The following is a 20,557-nucleotide window of genomic DNA, read 5'->3' on the forward strand; positions in this document are numbered from 1 at the left end:
GGGAAAAACGATTTAATACATGGTAGAATAAGGCTGTAACCTAACAAAATTTGGAAAAAGTCAAGGTGGCTGAATACTTTTCGATGGCACTATATGTCCTTCATCCATTCAAAACCTTGATTTGAGTATTTTCCAGCAGTTGGTGCAGCTTCAGCAGCAGCCTGCTCTTCACCGCTGCCTTAGCTTGACAGGGGTGCATCCTTACATCTTACAGACCTGTAGAAAGAGAGAGAGAGACAATTCAATTGCTCTTAGCTTTCTTTCCTTGGGTGCACATATACTTTGAAATATGCATTTGGTGGTGGACTATATTGATATTATATATGACTTAATAAAAGTTAACAACGTTATTTGGGTAAGTCAATTCAACAGAATAAATAAATACAAATACTAGATTTTAATTGGACATGTTACATGCTGTGAAACAGACAGACATGCAGACATTTTAGGTGTGTATTTTTGGATTTCAGTTTCCCCACTGACATGACAATGACTTACAGAGGGGTTGGGGTCCACTAGCCTGGCCTGCCCAAAGCTCTGCAAAAAGAATTGAAATCAAGTTCAGTACTTCAGTCTAAATGGTCCTAATATAATGTATGTCTTAAAGTAACTGTCCAATTAAAATCTAGTATTTGTATTTATTTATTCTGTTGAATTGACTCTTACCCAAATAACGTTGTTAACTTTTATTAAGTCATATGTAATATCAATATAGTCCATCTCTTTGCCCTGTGTAGAGGCTTTCTTGTGCTGCTCGCTGGAAAAACACATTTATTACAGACTTTCCTCTCACAAATGCAACTAGTCATTGCTTGAAATTTCCCAAATCACATTTTTCAGTTCATCCTGTTTTGAAAAGCCATTTAAAATGTGCAGAGCAATGGCTTTATTACAGTTTTGTAATTTAGCTCAGCGGATGTAATAGGGCTACCTTTTTTGCTCTTAATGGTTGAAAAACAAATATTTTTATAAAAGTATTAGCTGTTTATTTTTTAAAGCAATTTATATATGCAATTTCTGATATGTAGCCGGAAGGTCAAAGGTCAAAAGGTTAGTTGCCACGAACATAAGCTTTCCTATGATATATGATGAATGAATGTGTAATAACTTGTTCTCTACTGCCATCATTTGTCCTAGGGTAAAATCCTATGTGAAAAATGAATGGGATGGAGGGATGAAAGAAAGAGTGATAACACACAGAGAGCTACCACTGCTGAAATACTAGGACACATTTTCTATTTCTAGGGACATAGACCTTCAAAAGAATCACTATGAGACATTGCTCCAGATGGTACTGCTAGTAGTAAGTTAGTGGTAAGTTAGCAGTCTGTTGATATCCCTTTGGTGGTGTGGGGGCTGTGTTTTGGCGAAGTGTTATAATCCTTCCTGGTTGGCCCTATCCGAGGGTAACTTTGTACGGGGCCACAGTGTCCTTTTCTGGGTCTGGTCTGAGCTCAAACAGGGTTGACACTAGCTTATATTGCCACAAAGTCTTAAAACCCGCCAATTTCTAAAATGTATCTTCTTAAAATATGATTTTAACCCTAACCATAACCACACTGCTAACTTTATGCCTTAACTTCAAATTAAGTCCAAAAAGCACATTTCTGTTGCCAATTTTGACATTGTGACTTTGTGCCAACATAAAAGCTAATGAAGAAACACCTGTGTGAAACTAGCCACAACAAGGATGATCCACAACAGTGGAATTTGCTGGACAACTTAAAAATAAAAGTTGCCAAATTAAACTCATCTAAACGGATACAAATAGTGGAATAATGCCATATTTGGACTAGATAATGCCAAGCAAGGTTGGAATGTCGTTATGTAAATAGTTATAATCCCACTGTGGATGTATTAGACTGCATAATTGCATTGGGAACATAAAGATCCAGTGCATTCGGAAGGTATTCAGACCCCTTCACTTTTTCCAAAAACAGGTTTTTAGACATTTTTGCTTAAGTATAAAAAAACTGAAATATCAGGGATGGTATTGACCAGGTGATGAACAGTGCCTGGTTTCATCCACACGTGACCCATGGCATTCAGGCCAAAGAGCTCAATCTCTAATTTCATCAGACCAGGGAATCTTGTTTCTCATGGTCTAGTTTTGGCAAACTCCAAGCGGGCTGTCATGTGCCTTGTATTGAGGAGAGGCTTCTGTTTGACCACTCTACCATAAAGGCCTGATTGGTGGAGTGCCGCAGAGATGATTGTCCTTTTGGAAGGTTCTCCCATCTCCACAGAGGAACTCTGGAGCTCTGTCAGAGTGAACATTGGGTTCTCGGTCACCACAACGGCTTGGTTTTTGCTCTGTCATGCACAGTCAACTGTGGGACCTAATATAGACCTAATATAATATAGGTGATAAATAGCCATCACTAGCACATAGAGGCTGCTGCCTATATACATAGACTGGCCACTTTAATAAATGGAACACTAGTCACTTTAATGTTTAATGTTGACATATCTTGCATTACTCATCTCATATGTAATAGTGTATTCTATACTATTCTACTCTATGCCGCTCTGACATTGCTCGTTCATATATGTATATATTATTCATTCCATTCCTTACTTAGATTTGTTGTATTGGGTATATGTTGGGAAATTGTTAGATATTACTGCACTGTCGTTGCTAGAAACACAAGCATTTCGCTACACCCACAATGAAATCTGCTAATCACGTGTATGTGACCAAAAACATTTTATTTTGATTTGATTTGTGTGCCTTTCCAAATCATGTCCAATCAATTGAATTTACCACAAATGGACTCCAATCAAGTTGTTGAAACATCTCAAGGATGATCAATGGAAACAGTATTCACCTGAGCTCAATTTGGAGTCTCATAGCAAAGGGTCTGAATACTTATGTACTGTAAATAAGGTGTTTCTGTTTTTTTACTTTGAATAGTTTTGCAACATTTCTAAAATCCTGTTTTCCCTTTGTAATTATGGGGTGTTGTGTGAAGATAGATTAGGATTTTTTTTAGAATAAGGCTGTAACTTTTTTTTAAAGTTTGGAAAAGTTAATGGGGTCTGAATACTTTCCGAATGCACTGTATTGGGTATCAGCCTACACAGTGACACCCACAGATTACATTTCCAAAGAATTTACACAAATATTATCATCATAGCTCTTATTGCAGGACTTTGACTGTGGGAAATCACCTCACCAGTCATTCAATTGTGTGTATTGGATAACAATTGAAACATGGATTGTGTATGTGTGCCATTCAGAGGGGTGAATGGGAAAGACAAAATATTTAAGTGCCTTTGAAATGGGTATGGTAGTAGGTGCCAGGTGCACCGGCTTGAGTGTGTCAAAAAACTGCAATGCTGCTGGGTTTTTCACGCTCAACAGTTTCCTGTGTGAATCAAGAATGTTCCACCACCAAAAGGACAACCAGACAACTTGACACAACTGTGGGAAGCATTGGAATCAACAGGGGTCAGCATCCCCATGGAACACTATTGACACGTTGTAGAGTCCATTCCTGATGAATTGAAGCTGTTCTGAGAGCGAAAGGGGATGGAACTCAATATTAGGAAGGTGCTCCTAATGTTTTACACACTCAGTGTATGTACGCCCCTAATGCAAGTATGCAGTCTAATACATACACAGTGCTATTAGGACTGTTGTTTTTTTGTTTACTGTTTGTCAAATTAATTATGTATTGTATTTATTTGTTAAGTTATATAAGAACATTCCAACCTTGTTTAGCATGATCTAGTAATATTCCACTATTTATATCCGTTTGGATCAGTTTCAGTGGGGAACTTTTATTTTGAATACGAACCACAAATTCCACTGACGTCCTTATTATGGGTAGCTTCACAGGCCAGGGCCACCAGGGAACCAATGGGCGCTGATTTACATTTTATACAGTAAGTAGTAAGCTAGCTGTATTTTCTTCACAAATACCGGGAGTGGAACCTTTTGCACCAAGAAACACAGAGATAAAGGTCCGGACAAAAGCTGCAGGTACATTATCAGTTGCATATTTGAGTTTTTCAGCACAACAACAAGCAGTCAAGCTAGCTAACTAGCTTTAGCTAGCAGTGACGGGCTATGACTGTGTCATGTGACTTAACTAGCTTTTTTATTTATTTTATTTAACCTTTATTTAACTAGGCAAGTCAGTTAAGAACAATTGTTCTTTACAATGACGGCCTTCCTGGCCAAACCCTCCCTTAACTCGGACGACCCTGGGCCAATTGTGCGCCGTCCTATGGGACTACCAATGACATTTGTGTGTAGAAAGCTAGTAACGTTAGGTAGGTAACGTTACCGTGACTAGTTCTAAAAAGTTAGCTCTTGTGTCACCGCTAGTTTCCGCGTTTGGCGATTGTACTCAGCTGGACAAATGATGAAAGTGACACCGCCAACGTTAAGCAACATGTTAGTTACGTTCTTCTGACTGACCGTGTCGACATTGTCATTCATGGTTAACAGTAACGTTACAGCTAACAGGCAACTGTTTCTGTACCTGCTCTCTAGCCAGCTACGTTTAATGTTTCTAGTTAACTAAGAAATATTATGACGTTCGCTATGTAGCGGTTAGTTACTATTTTAAATCCAAAGTGAGTGTTGCTTTGTAAGAATGGAAGGCCATGGTAAGCAGTGAAGCCATACACTTTTTCAGGGTTTAGCTCGCAATCAATTAAAAGTTAGGCAATAGTTTTATTTTCATTCGATAAATTAGAACGTTATAGATGGCTACTAATTAGCATGCCCTCTTTTTTTTAAGATGGCAAACTACTGACCTGACTACCGTTTACGTGTCCATTATGACATTTAGTCCGGCAGGTTTTGCATGGCCCAGTTTGTATGTTTTTAGACACTCCATTGGAGATTCCCAAAAATCTCCACACACCCGGGGAAACGGGCCATGCCAAACGAAATTTCCCTGTTGCTTTCATTATTCTCTATATAGGCCTACATATACCACTAAAGTCAGACATTTAGGTCAACAACCTGTTATGGAATAAAGTGTTCAACATGAAATGTAATTTACATCAATTCTGATCACGCATGAATTGGTTGATTTAAATAGCCAAATAACAACTACATCTGTGCTTCTACACCTGCATTGTTTAGGGTTTTAGGCTGGGTTTCTGTACAACACTTTGTGACATCAGCTGATGTAAGAAGGGCTTTATAAATACATTTGACTGATTGATATCCAACATAACCAGCTGTTACCAAAAGTTTTCCTCATCCCCTCATTTGGATATATTTGGTTCATGTCATCATGCCAATCGCGTCCTTCACTTAACAGGATTTATCAGCACCCTCATTTTAAAGTAAAACATTACTTCAATGTCATGAGTAAAATGTTGAGGAATAGTATATTGTTCTCTGTTCAGAGGTCTAAATGGTAAATTGTCACCTTAAATGTTTTTATTTTTTGTTTTCCATGACGTGTATATGGTCTAATATCTGGTTATCTACATGAAGCACTGTTTTACAGTTGGAGCCACAGTTTTGTGGTATTATGTTTGCCTACAAAGCAGGAATGTGCGGGCCAGTCCATAGCATCAATGCAGGAATGTTCAAAGTCATAGATTAGTAGGCCTAAACACTGAGTGTACAAAACATTTTGGAACACCTACCTAATATTGAGTTGACCCCCCTTTGTCCTCAGAACAGCCTTACTCTGTCGGCATGGACTCTACAAGGTGTTTTCTTGAATGTCAGAGTGGATGCTTCCTCCCTCCATCTCCAGACATGCAGGGCTGAATCTAGCCATTTGGGGGCCCTAAATGAGATTTGGTTGAGGGGCCCTGCACCTCAAAACATTTTAGTGGCCTTCCTCTTGACTGAAGAGAGACATTTTAGTTTTAAAAGTTCGTGACCTGCCATTCTACACATTGCCATTCGGCGTAGAGAAAAAGTTGCAGTTGTAAAACAATGTTTCTGCAATTCTACACATTTTGCGATGGGGTCCGGTGGAGAGAACATTGCAATTTTATAACCAGTTTCGCATTTGCAGTTCTACAGCTAATTTCCTGCAATTCTGCCACTTTTTCCAATGGGGTGGAAAGACATTTTTGCATTTTTAAAGGTAATTTCCTACAATTATACGCATTTTGTAATGACTTATGCCATGTTGTGATATCTGAGTGAAAATGACTAACAAAATCAATCTGGGCCCACTGGCAGCTGGGGGCCCTAAGCAACCACTTATGTCGCTTTTGCCTGGAATCGCCCCTGCAGACATTGGTCAAGATACCTGCACAAACAATGATTGTGTGGTGATGAACTAGCCTATCCAGCAGCATAGCTATTCACCTAATTTGTTAATTGCCATTGAATGCAAGAATGTGCATTGACATTTGTCTCTTTGGAATAGTGGCTCATGTTCTTTATGCCACTCTTTGGAGTTGCATTTAAAATAGTCCTAGTATTTCTTCTTAACAATAGTCAGCCTGTGTAATATCGTCACACTTATTTACTCCTTGTTAAGTCTTAGTAAAACAGAATCACCGGACAAGCAAGCGTGCCATGAGTTTAGGCTACATTCTTTCCCCCAGCAAATCAATAACTTGAAAGGACGGTTATCTTGCGTCGTGAGGTGTTTGCCTGAAATGCAGCTGCCTGGATCGATGCCCTCTACGTTATTAAATGTGATGGCTGGCAGGGACCTATTCATGCCCTCCTATGTTTGTTTTCAGGAATGTCTGAAGTCAGTGTTGAAGCTGAGTCCAGGAAGGCTCCAGCCCAGGACATGCAAATGGGTTCATCTTTGGAGGCTAAGAATACTGAAGAATTTCGAAGAGCAAGCAAGGAGGATGCTCACAGCTTTGATTGTACTGACTATGTACTGAACAATGATGAAGTTCCTCATGATGACAGAGCAGAAAACGACAGTGATGTTCAAAATGACAACAATAATGCTGAAGACTACGATGGTGCTCAAAATGATAATATTCAGAGCAACAAAATTACACAAACCAGTGTGAATGCTGAGCATGATGATGATGTTCCAAACACTAGTGGCAATGCACATTCTGACAATGCCGGTGCTAAAAGGGAAAATTGCCATACAGTGACTACTGATAATGATACAGCAAAGGAACAAAAGAAAAATGAAGATACTCATACAAAGGTGACATTTATCTTCAATGCAGAGAACAGCTCTGGGAATCATTAATTCCAGCACTCTGGTTCATGTTGCTATATGTCACAAAAACATGGATAGCATTACACCATAGTTCAGGATATCGTTATTTTTATGATATCCAATGCTGATATAGCTTATGAACCATTTCTTAACAAAATACAACATGAACTTGAGTTAATGCTCTGAATCAATAATTATTGATTTTAAATTTCCTTTAATTGTTGATCCCTTTTTTTGTTGTTGGTGCTTTCCCCTTACGTTTCAAATTTGTCTGTTTGGTGCAACTCTAGTAGGTGTTTGGGCTAGTGCATTTGTGTTGTTGGTTTAAATTTTCCGTAACCATCTTAGTTTTACAAGGTATACTTCCTGGTTAGTTGTTGTCCTGTGGTGTCTGGTAGCACCAGTGAAAATGCTGGTGATGGTCTATGCTTCCTGTGAATTCCCCTGCATGCATTCTAATGCCAATACAATTGTTTAATTACATTTGTATTTTAATTGATTCACTTTAATTGAGTTGTGTTTACAGGTACATGCCATGATGTTATGTTTGCCTTTGACTCTCAGCATATCAGCAGCCACCTTTATGCAGTAGTGACACTATTGTCCCATCCTAGCCATGGTGTGGCCTGTACGTGTGACTGATCCCAGCAATTGTAACACGGAACCCAAACCGGCTGCGCGTGTACGCCATCGTGCATACATTTATTTTGTCCCCCTACACCAAACGCGATGATGACACGCAGGTCAAAATATCAAAACAATCTCTGAACCAATTACATTAATTTGGGAACAGGTCGAAAAGCATTAAACCTTTATGGCAATTTAGCATGTTAGCTTGCACTTGCTAGCTAATTTGTCCTATTTAGCTAGCTTGCTGTTGCTAGCTAATTTGTTATTTTACCTGAAATGCACAAGGACCTCTACTCCGACAATTAATCCACAGATAAAATTGTCAACCGAATCGTTTCTAGTCATCTCTCCTCCTTCCAGGCTTTTTCATTTTTGAACATATATGGTGATTGGCATCTAAACATTCATAGTATTACTACACCGACTGGCAACACAGTTCGTCTTTCAATCACCCACTTGGTTATAACCAATGAGGAGATGGGAGAGGCAGGGCTTGCAGTGTGATCTGTACCAGAAATATAAAGGAGTTCTATTTTAGCCCTTGGCAACACAGACGCTCATTGGCGTGCGCGAGCAGTGTGGGTGCAATAATTGAATAACATAGATTTCTACATTTATTTTGCAACGCACGCGTCGCGAGCGGTGTATAAGAATCCCACCCAGTGTTTCCTGTGTGTGTGGATACAGCACCCTGAATTGAATAGGCCTGTCACATGGCTGGGTAATTGCTGTAGGCAGAGTGATTTGCACGGCTACCTCGATGTTCCCAGTCAAAGTCAGATCCCCTGCAGCTGTATCCAACCACTCCAAGCTGTTAGTTCGATGCAGATTCACTTGGGTCGTTGCCAACGTCAAATGAGTAATTGTGCATCATAATGGAGTGTGCTTCAGGTGGTGATGTCATGGCTTCATAATAACTGCCTCTTGTTTTTTGATAGAAAGGCTATAGTTTATGCACTCGATTTCTGTAATGGGCTGCGTGAAGTCGTCACATACTATGCAATCACTTTACCCGTCTCGCTAGTAAGCCCCGGTTGCCTTACGTTCTGCCCTGATCTTTAAGAAGCGAGCCTTGGTTTCTTCCCTCAGTTCAGCTGATCAGGAGGCTGCTGTTGTTATCCTTCCCTCCCCCAACTTGTCAGCTAGTTTCCAGGCTACTGAACTCCAGGGGCCTGAGCTCTGTCTCTCTGATATGCCAAACCTTGCCCCCATGTTCACCCTTTCAGTACCGTAGAACCATTTCTGTGTCTTGTAACCAGTTTTTGTTCTTTGGAAATTGGTACTGCTATATTGGCTTGTTAAAACTCGTACTCTGGGAAGACGAGATGGATGGGAGTCTGTCTTATCTACCTCAACAGTTAGACAAGCCTACCTGTGGATGTCTCTGTTGCCTGCCTGAATGTGGGCTTCTTGTGGCTTTTTAAAATATTCACGTTGTGTGTTATCTGATACCTGGTTCTCTCTGCACCTTTGGCACACTCCGCTGCCAAAGCAGTCCAAATAATTTCACGAAGCTCTTTGTTTCTTATGGAGCTGGTTTTTGGCAATGTTTAAAACAAGTCCAATGACCGAGAATATCTTCATACACTGAATCATATTGAACTATTGGAAATGCATTAGGACCTATGCTTTGTCCTAATGCAACGGAATAAGGAGAAAGTATACTGGCTTACTTCTTCCCCGGATGAGCTTCCAAAATATTATTTGTCTTTATTAGGTTTTGTCTTCTTGAGCGGTTCATGTACTCATGCACATACCAAATGACAAACACATAAACAAAGCAGTGCTCTGTGTTTGTGCTTGTTTATAGTGTATTTTCCCATTTGTGTGGCTTGTGAAATAATAGTCATATTTAGGCAGCAACAAATTGTATGCGTATCCTCCAGATAGCCTACTCTTGGTTCATGAACTTGATCTCATCTGGTTCCAATGAAGCAGACCTGTCCCTTTTGCCGGTTGATTTTGGCTCACTCTGTGTGCCATTTTAAATCTTCTTAAGGGCTTGTCTCATCCTCTCATTTTGATGTTAGCATTAGCACTGCTTGATCTCGTTAGCATGGTCTGTGAATGGAGCATTTACGCTTACCTGCACTTCACACAAGCATTTACGCTAGTGCTAGCCTTTCTTGGCTAGTTATCTAGTGGCGGCTATCTGCATTATTTAGACAAAAGTCCAAGGCAACTGAGGGGCGGAGTTCATGTTCGACTTTGGTATTTCCAAGTAATAATAAACCCTTGACAATGGCAGGGGACCATGCCAAGTGCCAACCTCCTACCACACTGGTTTCAGAAATGCAGATAATATAGCTGCTATGACTTAGCTTTATACTGACTGGGTGCTATAAAAGTGTTAGCCTTCCACCGTAGCTATGCCAAGTTAGGTATCCTGGCCCTAAAAATGCTACGTTTTGTCATCCAGGCTTTTGTTTAAGTGTGATGCGTAAACACCATTCTACTGTGTCCAACTTGCAAGAGGAAGTTATGGTCGTGTTTTAAGTCAATGTGTCAACGCCTTACTTACTGACGTAATACAGCTGCCTATGCTATTAACATTTATAGCCGGCATCAAATTATTAACCACCGTTCCAGTAATTCCTTATGGGTCAATGATGACAATGTCACAAGGTTTTCTACCTACAGACTATAGCCTAATAATACTTTTTTTATTTCCTAATAGAGAATTTGGAATTGATGAATCTTTGAAGTGTTTCAATGAATAGTTATTTAAAATTGTAGCTGTCCTTGACCCATGCTTTAAGCAAAGCCTTTAAACACACAGATTCATGCTTAATTGACCAACACAATTCCTGCTGCATGAACAGGGTTGGTGTTGCTGCTTTAGCAAGTACGCCCATCTGTATTTTTAGCCTTTTCAGACAGTGAGTGTGGTTTTGTGGGAAAAGGTGTGAATGTGCTGCTTTTCACAGTCCTACATATTCTCCCTATGGGTGACGACGTGTGACTGAAGTATCTCTAAACATGACATCTTTATTGCTAGGCAGGGAATTAGTGATGTGGGCCATGAACTGTTCCTTCTCCTCTATCCTGACCTCGGCCCCCTTCCTCACTAAACCACATCTCTCCATCCTTCTCAGTGCTCTAAAAACATTTGATGTTTTCCTATTATTATTGCTCTATGAAGTGGTCAGGTGAGCTTGCATGTGAGGTAACTTGTGTAATTCTCTGAAGGTTGACTGATCTCCTTTTATGCAATAACTCAGCTTGAGACTGTTTTAAAAACCATCCTAATACATTGAGATAACATCCTACATATTCTCCCTATGGGTGACGACGTGTGACTGAAGTATCTAAATGGCTTGAAGGGGTGCTCTTTGACTCTCTTCTTAACACTATCATACCAGATATTTAGCCCTATCTGTTTTGACAACTGGAAGTTTTGTTTGGTCTGGTATATGGACATTTTTTTTTGTATATTTACTGACAGCGGCTTCACCCTTGTGTTTGTTGAATTTGCCTTGCCCAGATTCCATGGAGTCATGAAGCAGTACAATAACTCTGCTTGACCCAGATAGTTCTGCTTTGTCTGAGATAATGATGCAATTTGAGAATCTGTTCCTCAGTCATAACACAACGTTTAACCCTAAAGGACTAAGGAGATGGTTGGATTTTTTTTGCCCTGATAACTATGGGAGACCTGGAATGGTCTTGGAGAGGCCCACGTAAAAGCATTGCCATGGAGAATGGTTGGATCTTTGGAAAAACTGAAGGATCATGTGTTGATTCCAGTTCTATTTATGTAGATTAGAAATGGTTAATTTTGTTGTTAGGTTCCAAATAAACATAGTAAAAAAGCTCAGATGTTTAATCACGCTCAAACCAAGTTTATTCACCCACTGGATTTCCACCTGTGTGTGTGTGTGTGTGTGTGTGTATATGTGTGTGTGTATGTATGTATGTATGTATATATATATATATATATATATATATACACACACATTACACCCCGATTTGGGTGGAGTCTCCTCTCTAAACATGACATCTTTATTGCTAGGCAGGGAATTAGTGATGTGGGCCATAAACTGTTCCTTCTCCTCTAACCTGACATCGGCCCCCTTCCTCACTAAACCACATCTCTCCATCCTTCTCAGTGCTCTAAAAAACATTTGATGTTTTCCTATTATTCTTGCTCTATGAAGTGGTCAGGTGAGCTTGCATGTGAGGTAACGTGTGTAATTCTCTGAAGGTTGACTGATCTCCTTTTATGCAATAACTCAGCTTGAGACTGTTTTAAAAACCATCCTAATACATTGAGAACATCCTGCAGTATTGTTCATCACTTCTGGTGGCAGTGACCACAAGATGGCAGCCCATAGTTATCAAATTCTTTTGAGAGCCCTCTACTTACTCTTATAGACAAACTTTAGGTTAAAAGCATAGGCCTACAGCTTCACTCGTGCACACTTGGAAGAGGACATTGAGCTAAGTCTCATGCAATGTATGAAGCACTGTTTAATATCTTACCATATCTGTTTGTGATTGCAGGACAGCACTATGGATGAGGAGGTCCACAGGAGCCCTGCGGCAGAGATATCGGTCACCAGCAATGGAGACTTGGAGGAGAGCCACGAAGATGTGTTCAGGGTAAAGGCTGGAAAGAGCATCCCCTTTGGCACTGCACTCACTCACCACACTAGACATAATTACATGCACGCACTGCTTCTCAAAACTGAGTTTGCACTTGAGTTTTTTTATTTGGAAGGGAACCACATTATTGCGACATAATAACAAGGACAGAATGAATAGCTAGGCTTAAGCAACTTTGCAATCAGAGCCAGTGGGACAATGCACTGCTCGATTGGGCAAGTGGATACACAACGCTACTAGAGCATACAGCCAAGCTTTACAAAAGGAGTTTATTTTACTTCCTGGAACATGGCGAAATCAGCAGTTTGCCCAAGTCAGAGCCACACCAGCCTCCACATAATGAATAGCCCCGCACTGACTGGCATAATTTATATAGTCATTCGTAAGGCACAGATGGCTTGGCTTCCATTGCTCTTGTTAAAAATAAATAATCCACAAATGTAATGATGGATAAATTGGGCAAGAAATACCTTGACACCCAGCGCCATAGTCATATGTTCATAACGCATATATTTGTACCTGCTGTGACATATGGTATATTGTGTTATTTTATTGCTGGTTATGACACCTACATGAGTGTCAAAACACACAAAAGCTACCATACAAGGCAAACCATTACATTACACCATAGCCTAAGTATCAACAGTACGTACAGTCGTGGCCAAAAGTTTTGAGAATGACACAAATATTAATTTTCAAAGTCTGCTGCCTCAGTTTGTATGATGGCAATTTGCATATACTCCAGAATGTTATGAAGAATGATCAGATTAATTTCAAAGTCCCTCTTTGCCATGCAAATGAACTGAAACCCCCAAAAAACATTTCCACTGCATTTCAGCCCTGCCACAAAAGGACCAGCTGACATCATGTCAGTGATTCTCTCGTTAACACAGGTGTGAGTGTTGACGAGGACAAGGCTGGAGATCACTCTGTCATGCTGATTGAGTTCGAATAACAGACTGGAAGCTTCAAAAGGAGGCTGGTGCTTGGAATCATTGTTCTTCCTCTGTCAACCATGGTTACCTGCAAGGAAACGCCCAAGCAAGTCCAGCAAGCACCAGGACCGTCTCCTAAAGTTGATTCAGCTGCGGGATTGGGGCACCACCAGTACAGAGCTTGCTCAGGAATGGCTGCACGCAGGTGTGAGTGCGTCTGCACGCACGGTGTGGCGAAGACTTTTGGAGGATGGCCTGGTGTCAAGAAGGGCAGCAAGAAGCCACTTCTCTCCAGGAAAATCATCAGGGACAGACCTGATATTCTGCAAAGGGTACAGGGATTGGACTGCTGTGGACTGGAGTAAAGCATTTTTCTCTTATTGAATCCCCTTTCCGATTGTTATGGGCATCCGGAAAAAAGCTTGTCCGGAGACGACGAGGTGAGCGCTACCATCAGTCCTGTGTCATGCCAACAGTAAAGCATCCTGAGACCGTTCATGTGTGGGGTTGCTTCTCAGTCAAGGGAGTGGGCTCACTCACAATTTTGCCTAAGAACACAGCCATGAAAAAAGAATGGTACTAACACATCCTCCGAGAGCAACTTCTCCCAACCATCCTGGAACAGTTTGGTGACGAACAATGCCTTTTCCAGCATGATGGAGCACCTTGCCATAAGGCAAAAGTGACAACTAAGTGGCTCGGGAAACAAAACATCGATATTTTGAGTCCATGGCCAGGAAGCTCCCTAGACCTTAATCCCAATGAGAATTTGTGGTCAATCCTCAAGAGGCGGGTGGACAAACAAAAACCCCCAATTTCTGACGAAATCCAAGCATTGATTATGCATGAATGGGCTGCCATCAGTGGCCCAGAAGTTAATTGACAGCATGCCAGGGCGGATTGCAGAGGTCTTGAAAAAGAAGGATCAACACTGCAAATATTGACTCTTTGCATCAACTTCATGTAATTGTTAATAAAAGCCTTTGAAACGTATGAAATGCTTGTAATTATACTTCAGTATTCCATTGTAACATCTGACAAAAAAAATATATTTTATTTTATTTCACCTTTATTTAACCAGGTAGGCAAGTTGAGAACAAGTTCTCATTTACAATTGTGACCTGGCCAAGATAAAGCAAAGCAGTTCGACAGATACAACGACACAGAGTTACACATGGAGTAAAACAAACATACAGTCAATAATACAGTATAAACAAGTCTATATACGATGTGAGCAAATGAGGTGAGAAGGGAGGTAAAGGCAAAAAAAGGCCATGGTGGCAAAGTAAATACAATATAGCAAGTAAAACACTGGAATGGTAGATTTGCAATGGAAGAATGTGCAAAGTAGAAATAAAAATAATGGGGTGCAAAGGAGCAAAATAAATAAATAAATTAAATACAGTAGGGAAAGAGGTAGTTGTTTGGGCTAAATTATAGGTGGGCTATGTACAGTTGCAGTAATCTGTGAGCTGCTCTGACAGTTGGTGCTTAAAGCTAGTGAGGGAGATAAGTGTTTCCAGTTTCAGAGATTTTTGTAGTTCGTTCCAGTCATTGGCAGCAGAGAACTGGAAGGAGAGGCGGCCAAAGAAAGAATTGGTCTTGGGGGTGACTAGAGAGATATACCTGCTGGAGCGTGTGCTACAGGTGGGAGATGCTATGGTGACCAGCGAGCTGAGATAAGGGGGGACTTTACCTAGCAGGGTCTTGTAGATGACATGGAGCCAGTGGGTTTGGCGACGAGTATGAAGCGAGGGCCAGCCAACGAGAGCGTACAGGTCGCAATGGTGGGTAGTATATGGGGCTTTGGTGACAAAACGGATTGCAATGTGATATACTGCCTCTGCATATCTAAAGACACTGAAGCAGCAAACTTTGTGGAAATTAACATTTGCGTCATTCTCAACTTTTGGCATGACTATGTTTATGTTATAAAATTATCAATGATATTGCGCACACATTGATGTCAGACATGCACCTACCCCAATGCGCTGTTGCTGATGAATGCAAGAGCAGATTTCAGGAGCAGGACAAGACGCCCTCTTTTTGACTAATGACGGATTTAAAGACGTATGTGATAGGCTTATCTGGCTTATATGATTGATTGGTCATAAACATTTTGACATTGTTAGGGTATTTTCTTAGTCTTAGTCCAAGTAAAATGACAGGATGGTCATAATGCTTCATGACTGTATCATAAAGTATATCTTCTGTAAGTTATTAAAAAAATTATGAAAAAACATGACCGTAAAGAGTTCATTACAACCACAAAGGATTTAAAATATAAACTTTCAAACCAAAGGAAACTTCTTGGCTGAAAAAATATATAATTTGAATAAATGTGTGGTTTGACGCTTATGCAGGTGTCATAACCCGCCATAAAATAACGCAATATATGTCACAACACTAAATATAGGGGTCATGACCGTATAACTTGTTATAACCTGTCATAATATCAGCTGTCATGACATATGACATGGTTATGACCATGACACTGGGTGTCAAGTAAAGGGTTACCAAATTATCTCCCCAGCAATGATAGTCTAGGCCTATTTGTCAAAGATAGTCTAACCCTTTTCCTAGTGCCATACAATTATTCAATAAAGGATTTCATGTCATATAGCTTGCCACTGTAGCTACATGATTGTAGTTGTAATCATTAGGATCAGGCAGCAGGTATTCTCCTCCACTCTCTGAGGAGGATAATTGGTTGTCAGTTGTGTTGCATCGACATGTCATTTTTGGCCGATATCCGATATTTGCCCTGCCAAAAAAAACGATAACGATATTTAACATTTTTTTGCCTCCTTTTTAAGCATTCTAGTACAGTTAAATAGTTAACACATGGATGTAGTGGTCTAAGGCACTGCATCTCAGTGCAAGAGGCGTCACTACAGTCCCTGGTTCGAAACCAGGCTGTATTACATCTGACTGTGATTGGGAGTCCCATATGGCGGCACACAATTGGCCCAGCGTCGTCCGGATTTGGCCAGGGTAGGCTGTCATTGTAAATAAAGGTTACACACACCACACTGACCAAAAAGTTATTTTTTTAGCATTTACGTATGTCCCCTTTTTTAATATAACCAGATTATTTTCTCATGCAACATATTTCAATTACTTTACTACCTCACATTCATCCTGCAATGATAATTAGTATGATGGATATCCTCGGCTTTGTACGACATAAGTTACGTTGAGATTCCATCTTAATTCGCTCTAACTTCATGGAAAAAGGTTTATTCAATAAATATAGCAACTCCTCTCATACTGGGAAGAAAAAACAAACAAATATTCAGGCCTTAAGGGCTGTTTTATTTCAAATTTAAAAAAAATCTCATACCAATTAATTACAACATATAAACTCTATACTTGGTTTTAACAAGGGTATTACAAAGTTATGCATACCATTCGGTAGCTCCTACCTATATACTGTGAGTTTGGACATTTACCAGTGCGTGTGAACGAGAAACATTGTGCAAAGGAACAAAGTTTTGACGCATTTTTGTCTGAAGGAATAACAGTACTGGTTTTAAAGCAGCATGTATACTGTGTCTGTGTGGAGTCTGGAGTCGCTAGGGAAAAAGGCCTGCCTGTTCTCCTCTGAGAATATGGGGGAGGAGCAGACCGGCTGAGAACAGAAAAACACAGTAGACACAGTAGAAAAAACAATGATATCAAAAGATAGCAGTGGTAGCTGTACAGAACTCATCCAAAGGGCGTTTTACTTCTCAAACTTTGCGAACATGGCACAATATGATGCCCCATAATTCAGTAACTCACTGAGATAAACTTTAGGGGTTGCGTTAACTTACTAGTTAATGCAGAATTCTTGATTTCAAATCAAACCCATATATTTCTTGCTGCGTTTTGTAAACGCATCTAATTTTGTTCTTCAGTTGTACACTCGGATGCGAATTCACAAATGGGCATTCTATAAGCAGACAACGCTTTTCTTCTGTACTATTCTTGGTGTAGCTAACCTACTTTTCTCCAGTAAAATTCAAGATTAACTTTAAGCGAAACATTAGGAAATGTAGCTGGCTACATTCTTTTCATGATCAACATTAGAAATATGAAGGCCATGCATTGTTTTTGCAAAAAATAAGCAAATTTACTTGTGTGGCTGCCAGCCTAATAGCGTTGCACTTCTGTTGTCATCTGATGACAATGCAGCTATTCTCTGCCGAATGTGTACGACTGAACAAATATATAAACGCATCATGTAAAGTTTGTCCAATGTTTCATGAAATGAAATAGAACATCCCTGAAATTTTTATTAAGCACAAAAGGCTGCTAAATATTTTGCACATTTGTTTACATCCCTTTTAGTGAGAATTTCTCTGTTGCCAAGATATTCTATCCACCTGACAGGTGTGGCATATCAAGAAGCTGATTAAATAGCATGATCATTACATATGTGCACCTTGTGCTGGGGACAATAAAAGGCCACTCTAAAATGTGCAATTTTGTCACACAGATGTCTCAAATTGAGGTAGCATGCAATTGGCTTGCTGACTGCAGGAATGTCCACCAGCTTTTGCCAGAAAATTGAATGTTAATTTCTCTACTATAAGCCGCCTCCAATGTCGTTTTTGAGAATGTGGCAGTATGTTCACAACCGCAGACCCTCATCGTCCTCACCAGTGTTTTGACCTGACTGCATTTCGGTGTTGTAACCGACTTCAGTGGGCAAATGCTCACCTTTGATGCACACTGGAAAAGTGTGTTCTCCACAGATAAATCCCGGTTTCAACTGTACTGGCCAGATGACATCATGCTACGGATCACAAACACAATTGCATTTTATTGATGGCAATTTTAATGCACAGAGATACTATGACGATATGCTGCAGCTGTTTTCGTGCCATTCATCCGCCGCCATCACCTCATGTTTCAGCATGATAATGTCGTAGGGATCTGAACACAATCCCTGGAAGCTGAAAATGTCTTATTCCATGGCCTTTACACTCACGTGACATGTTACCAATTGAGCATGTTTGGGATGCTCTGGATTGATGTGTACGACAGCATTTTCCAGTTCCCGCCAATATCCAGCAACCTTGCACAATCATTGAAGAGGCGTGGGACAACATTCCACATGCCACAATCTACAGCCTGATCAACTTGATGTGAAGGAGATGGATTGCGCTGAATGAGGCAAATGGATTTATTTCACTTGACTGATTTTCCTTTTGAACTGTTTCTCAGTAAAATCTTCATTTGTTGCATTTCAAAAAATTGTTCAGTGTATTTTCTGTGGCGGAAAACTATAGTTGCATGTCCCTGATCACTCTATTGAAGCAAAAAAAACAGTTGACTTTCAATATAAAACGCGACCCCTGACAATACAAAGCTGGACTCACCTTCTGCTTTCTCCCATTGTGCTATTTACAAACAAACACGTGACCGGCTCAACTGTTCTGGGGAACTATGGTAAACTATGTAAAATAATGTAACAGGTGAAATGAAGAATGCGATCTGCTTCATCTCCTAACGTATTGCACAAGTTGACTGCAGGTATTTACTTAAAGTAGCTACAAATATTAAAATGTATTGAAAACCATCCTGTGGCCATTTCAAAATACCCGAGTATATGGTATACCACCCAAGCCTAACCGGTACACATGTAATCCTACGTATGTAATGGATCAAACCATAGGCCTATTCTTGTCCATGTGGTATTGTTGCTGCTGTTTAGCTACTGGTGGGTGGTCCACAATGTACTTTAAAGAAAACATTTGAAGAATTCCTACAGAGATGGCAATGCGCTCTCTATCTAGGCCCATGTTTATTCTGTATTGATTGATGAATGTCATACTAATCCACATTAGAAAATGCAAAATTAGTACATGGTATTTGCATAAATGTCAAGACCGACATTGTGAAAATTGGTCACATGCTTTTCAAATCCCAGCGATCCTTTGTTTGTCACTGACAGTAAAGATTTTGTGACCATTGTAAGCACACAGAACATCGTCCCATTGGGGTCTTGCTTTCTAATTTATGTTTAGGGATAATGCTGTACTTTGTTAGGCTATATGATGTAATAAGGGGCAAGCAGTAATGCTATATTTCCCATAATGATAGTTACAAATCTCTGCCGGAGTCTGGCACAGCAGTAACGCTCCCGACTTGGGACCATACGCCCCCAAGGCAATGTGGGTTCGAGTCTCTGCTCACCTAACTGTTTACCATTCCTTAGTGTACCTCCTCCTTGGTTTGAGGTGTTTGGGCCACACATTCTGAACATCGGGAGCTTGAGCTTACACTTTTTCCCCCTGTTAGCAGTGGCGAAAGTTAAGTTGGCAGTGGATTTTGAAACAAACCCGTAGATAGTTTTCTCCTAGCCCCATAATTACATTTCGGGTAAGTGACAAACTAGAGCCAAGTATAAAAATAAAGGAAGATGTCCTTTTAATATGTCATCATACGAATCATGTTATTTATAGTACATTGTTATGATGTTTAGGATTCATGCTCATTGTCATCTCCCTTTAACGTAAATTCCAATGTGTTGCCTGATGGTTGCAACTTGATCTCTTACACTGGACATCAGCCAATAGTTTTGTGTTGACTGGTGTGATTTGTGGTGATTGAGAGGAAGCAAGCAGAATGTACTTAAAGGGAAATCTATGCTCATAAAACCTGTGCAGGACACTTATTTCTTGAAGTCCTTCAGTTGTAAGGAGTATTTTTCATCTTTAGTGATGATTGTAGTTACATTTCGTGACATTCTTGACACTTTTGATGTTGTCTGTGTATGGGCACATGTTTGATCATTTCAATTCTGCATTTGTTCAGTTTCTGTAAACCGTGAAAATGCGTCAAACTCATGAGCGTATTCCTGTGGTGGAAAAAGTATTTGATTTTCATACTTGAGTAAAGATACCTTTTTTTAATATAAAATGCCCCAGTAAAATACTACTTGAGTAAAAGTATTAGTTTTTAAATATACTTAAGTATCACAAGTAAAAGTATGAATAATTTAAAATTCCACATATTAAGCAAACCAGACGGCATAATTTTAAATGTATAATTTTATTTTGTAATAGACAGGGTCACACTAACATTCAGCCATAATTTACAAACAAATAATTTGTGTTGAGTGGCCAGGGATGTCCTCTGGATAAATGTTCTGTTCTGCAAAGCATTCAAAATGTAACGAATACTTTTGGGTGTCAGGGAAAAATATATGGAGTAAAAAGTACAGAATTTTCTTTAGGACTGTAGTGAAGTAAAAGTTTTATATAATTATAT

At 39.9% G+C, this 20,557-nt stretch overlaps 1 protein-coding gene across 7 annotated transcripts in view; it reads left to right on the forward strand.

Annotated features, from left to right (window-relative positions):
• The first annotated feature begins 3,810 nt into the window (after positions 1-3,810).
• The window catches only part of LOC110497481 (arfaptin-1), a 44,179-nt gene continuing 27,432 nt past the window's right edge, over positions 3,811-20,557 (forward strand). For 2 of the 7 annotated variants that reach the window (XM_021573604.3, XM_090210783.1), the window contains exons 1-3: positions 3,814-3,985; positions 6,679-7,112; positions 12,261-12,359. In XM_021573604.3, coding sequence (XP_021429279.2) covers positions 6,681-7,112; positions 12,261-12,359 — 531 coding nt within the window. In that variant the 5' untranslated portion in view covers positions 3,814-3,985; positions 6,679-6,680. Of the gene's footprint in view, positions 3,986-6,678; positions 7,113-12,260; positions 12,360-20,557 lie in introns of all 7 variants that reach the window. The other 5 variants (XM_021573606.3, XM_090210784.1, XM_021573608.3 and 2 more) reach the window with 4 other exon arrangements.

The sequence above is a fragment of the Oncorhynchus mykiss genome, chromosome 19, assembly GCF_057628025.1.
Source record: "Oncorhynchus mykiss isolate SJ-2025 chromosome 19, ASM5762802v1, whole genome shotgun sequence".
Classification (NCBI taxonomy): Eukaryota; Metazoa; Chordata; class Actinopteri; order Salmoniformes; family Salmonidae; genus Oncorhynchus; species Oncorhynchus mykiss.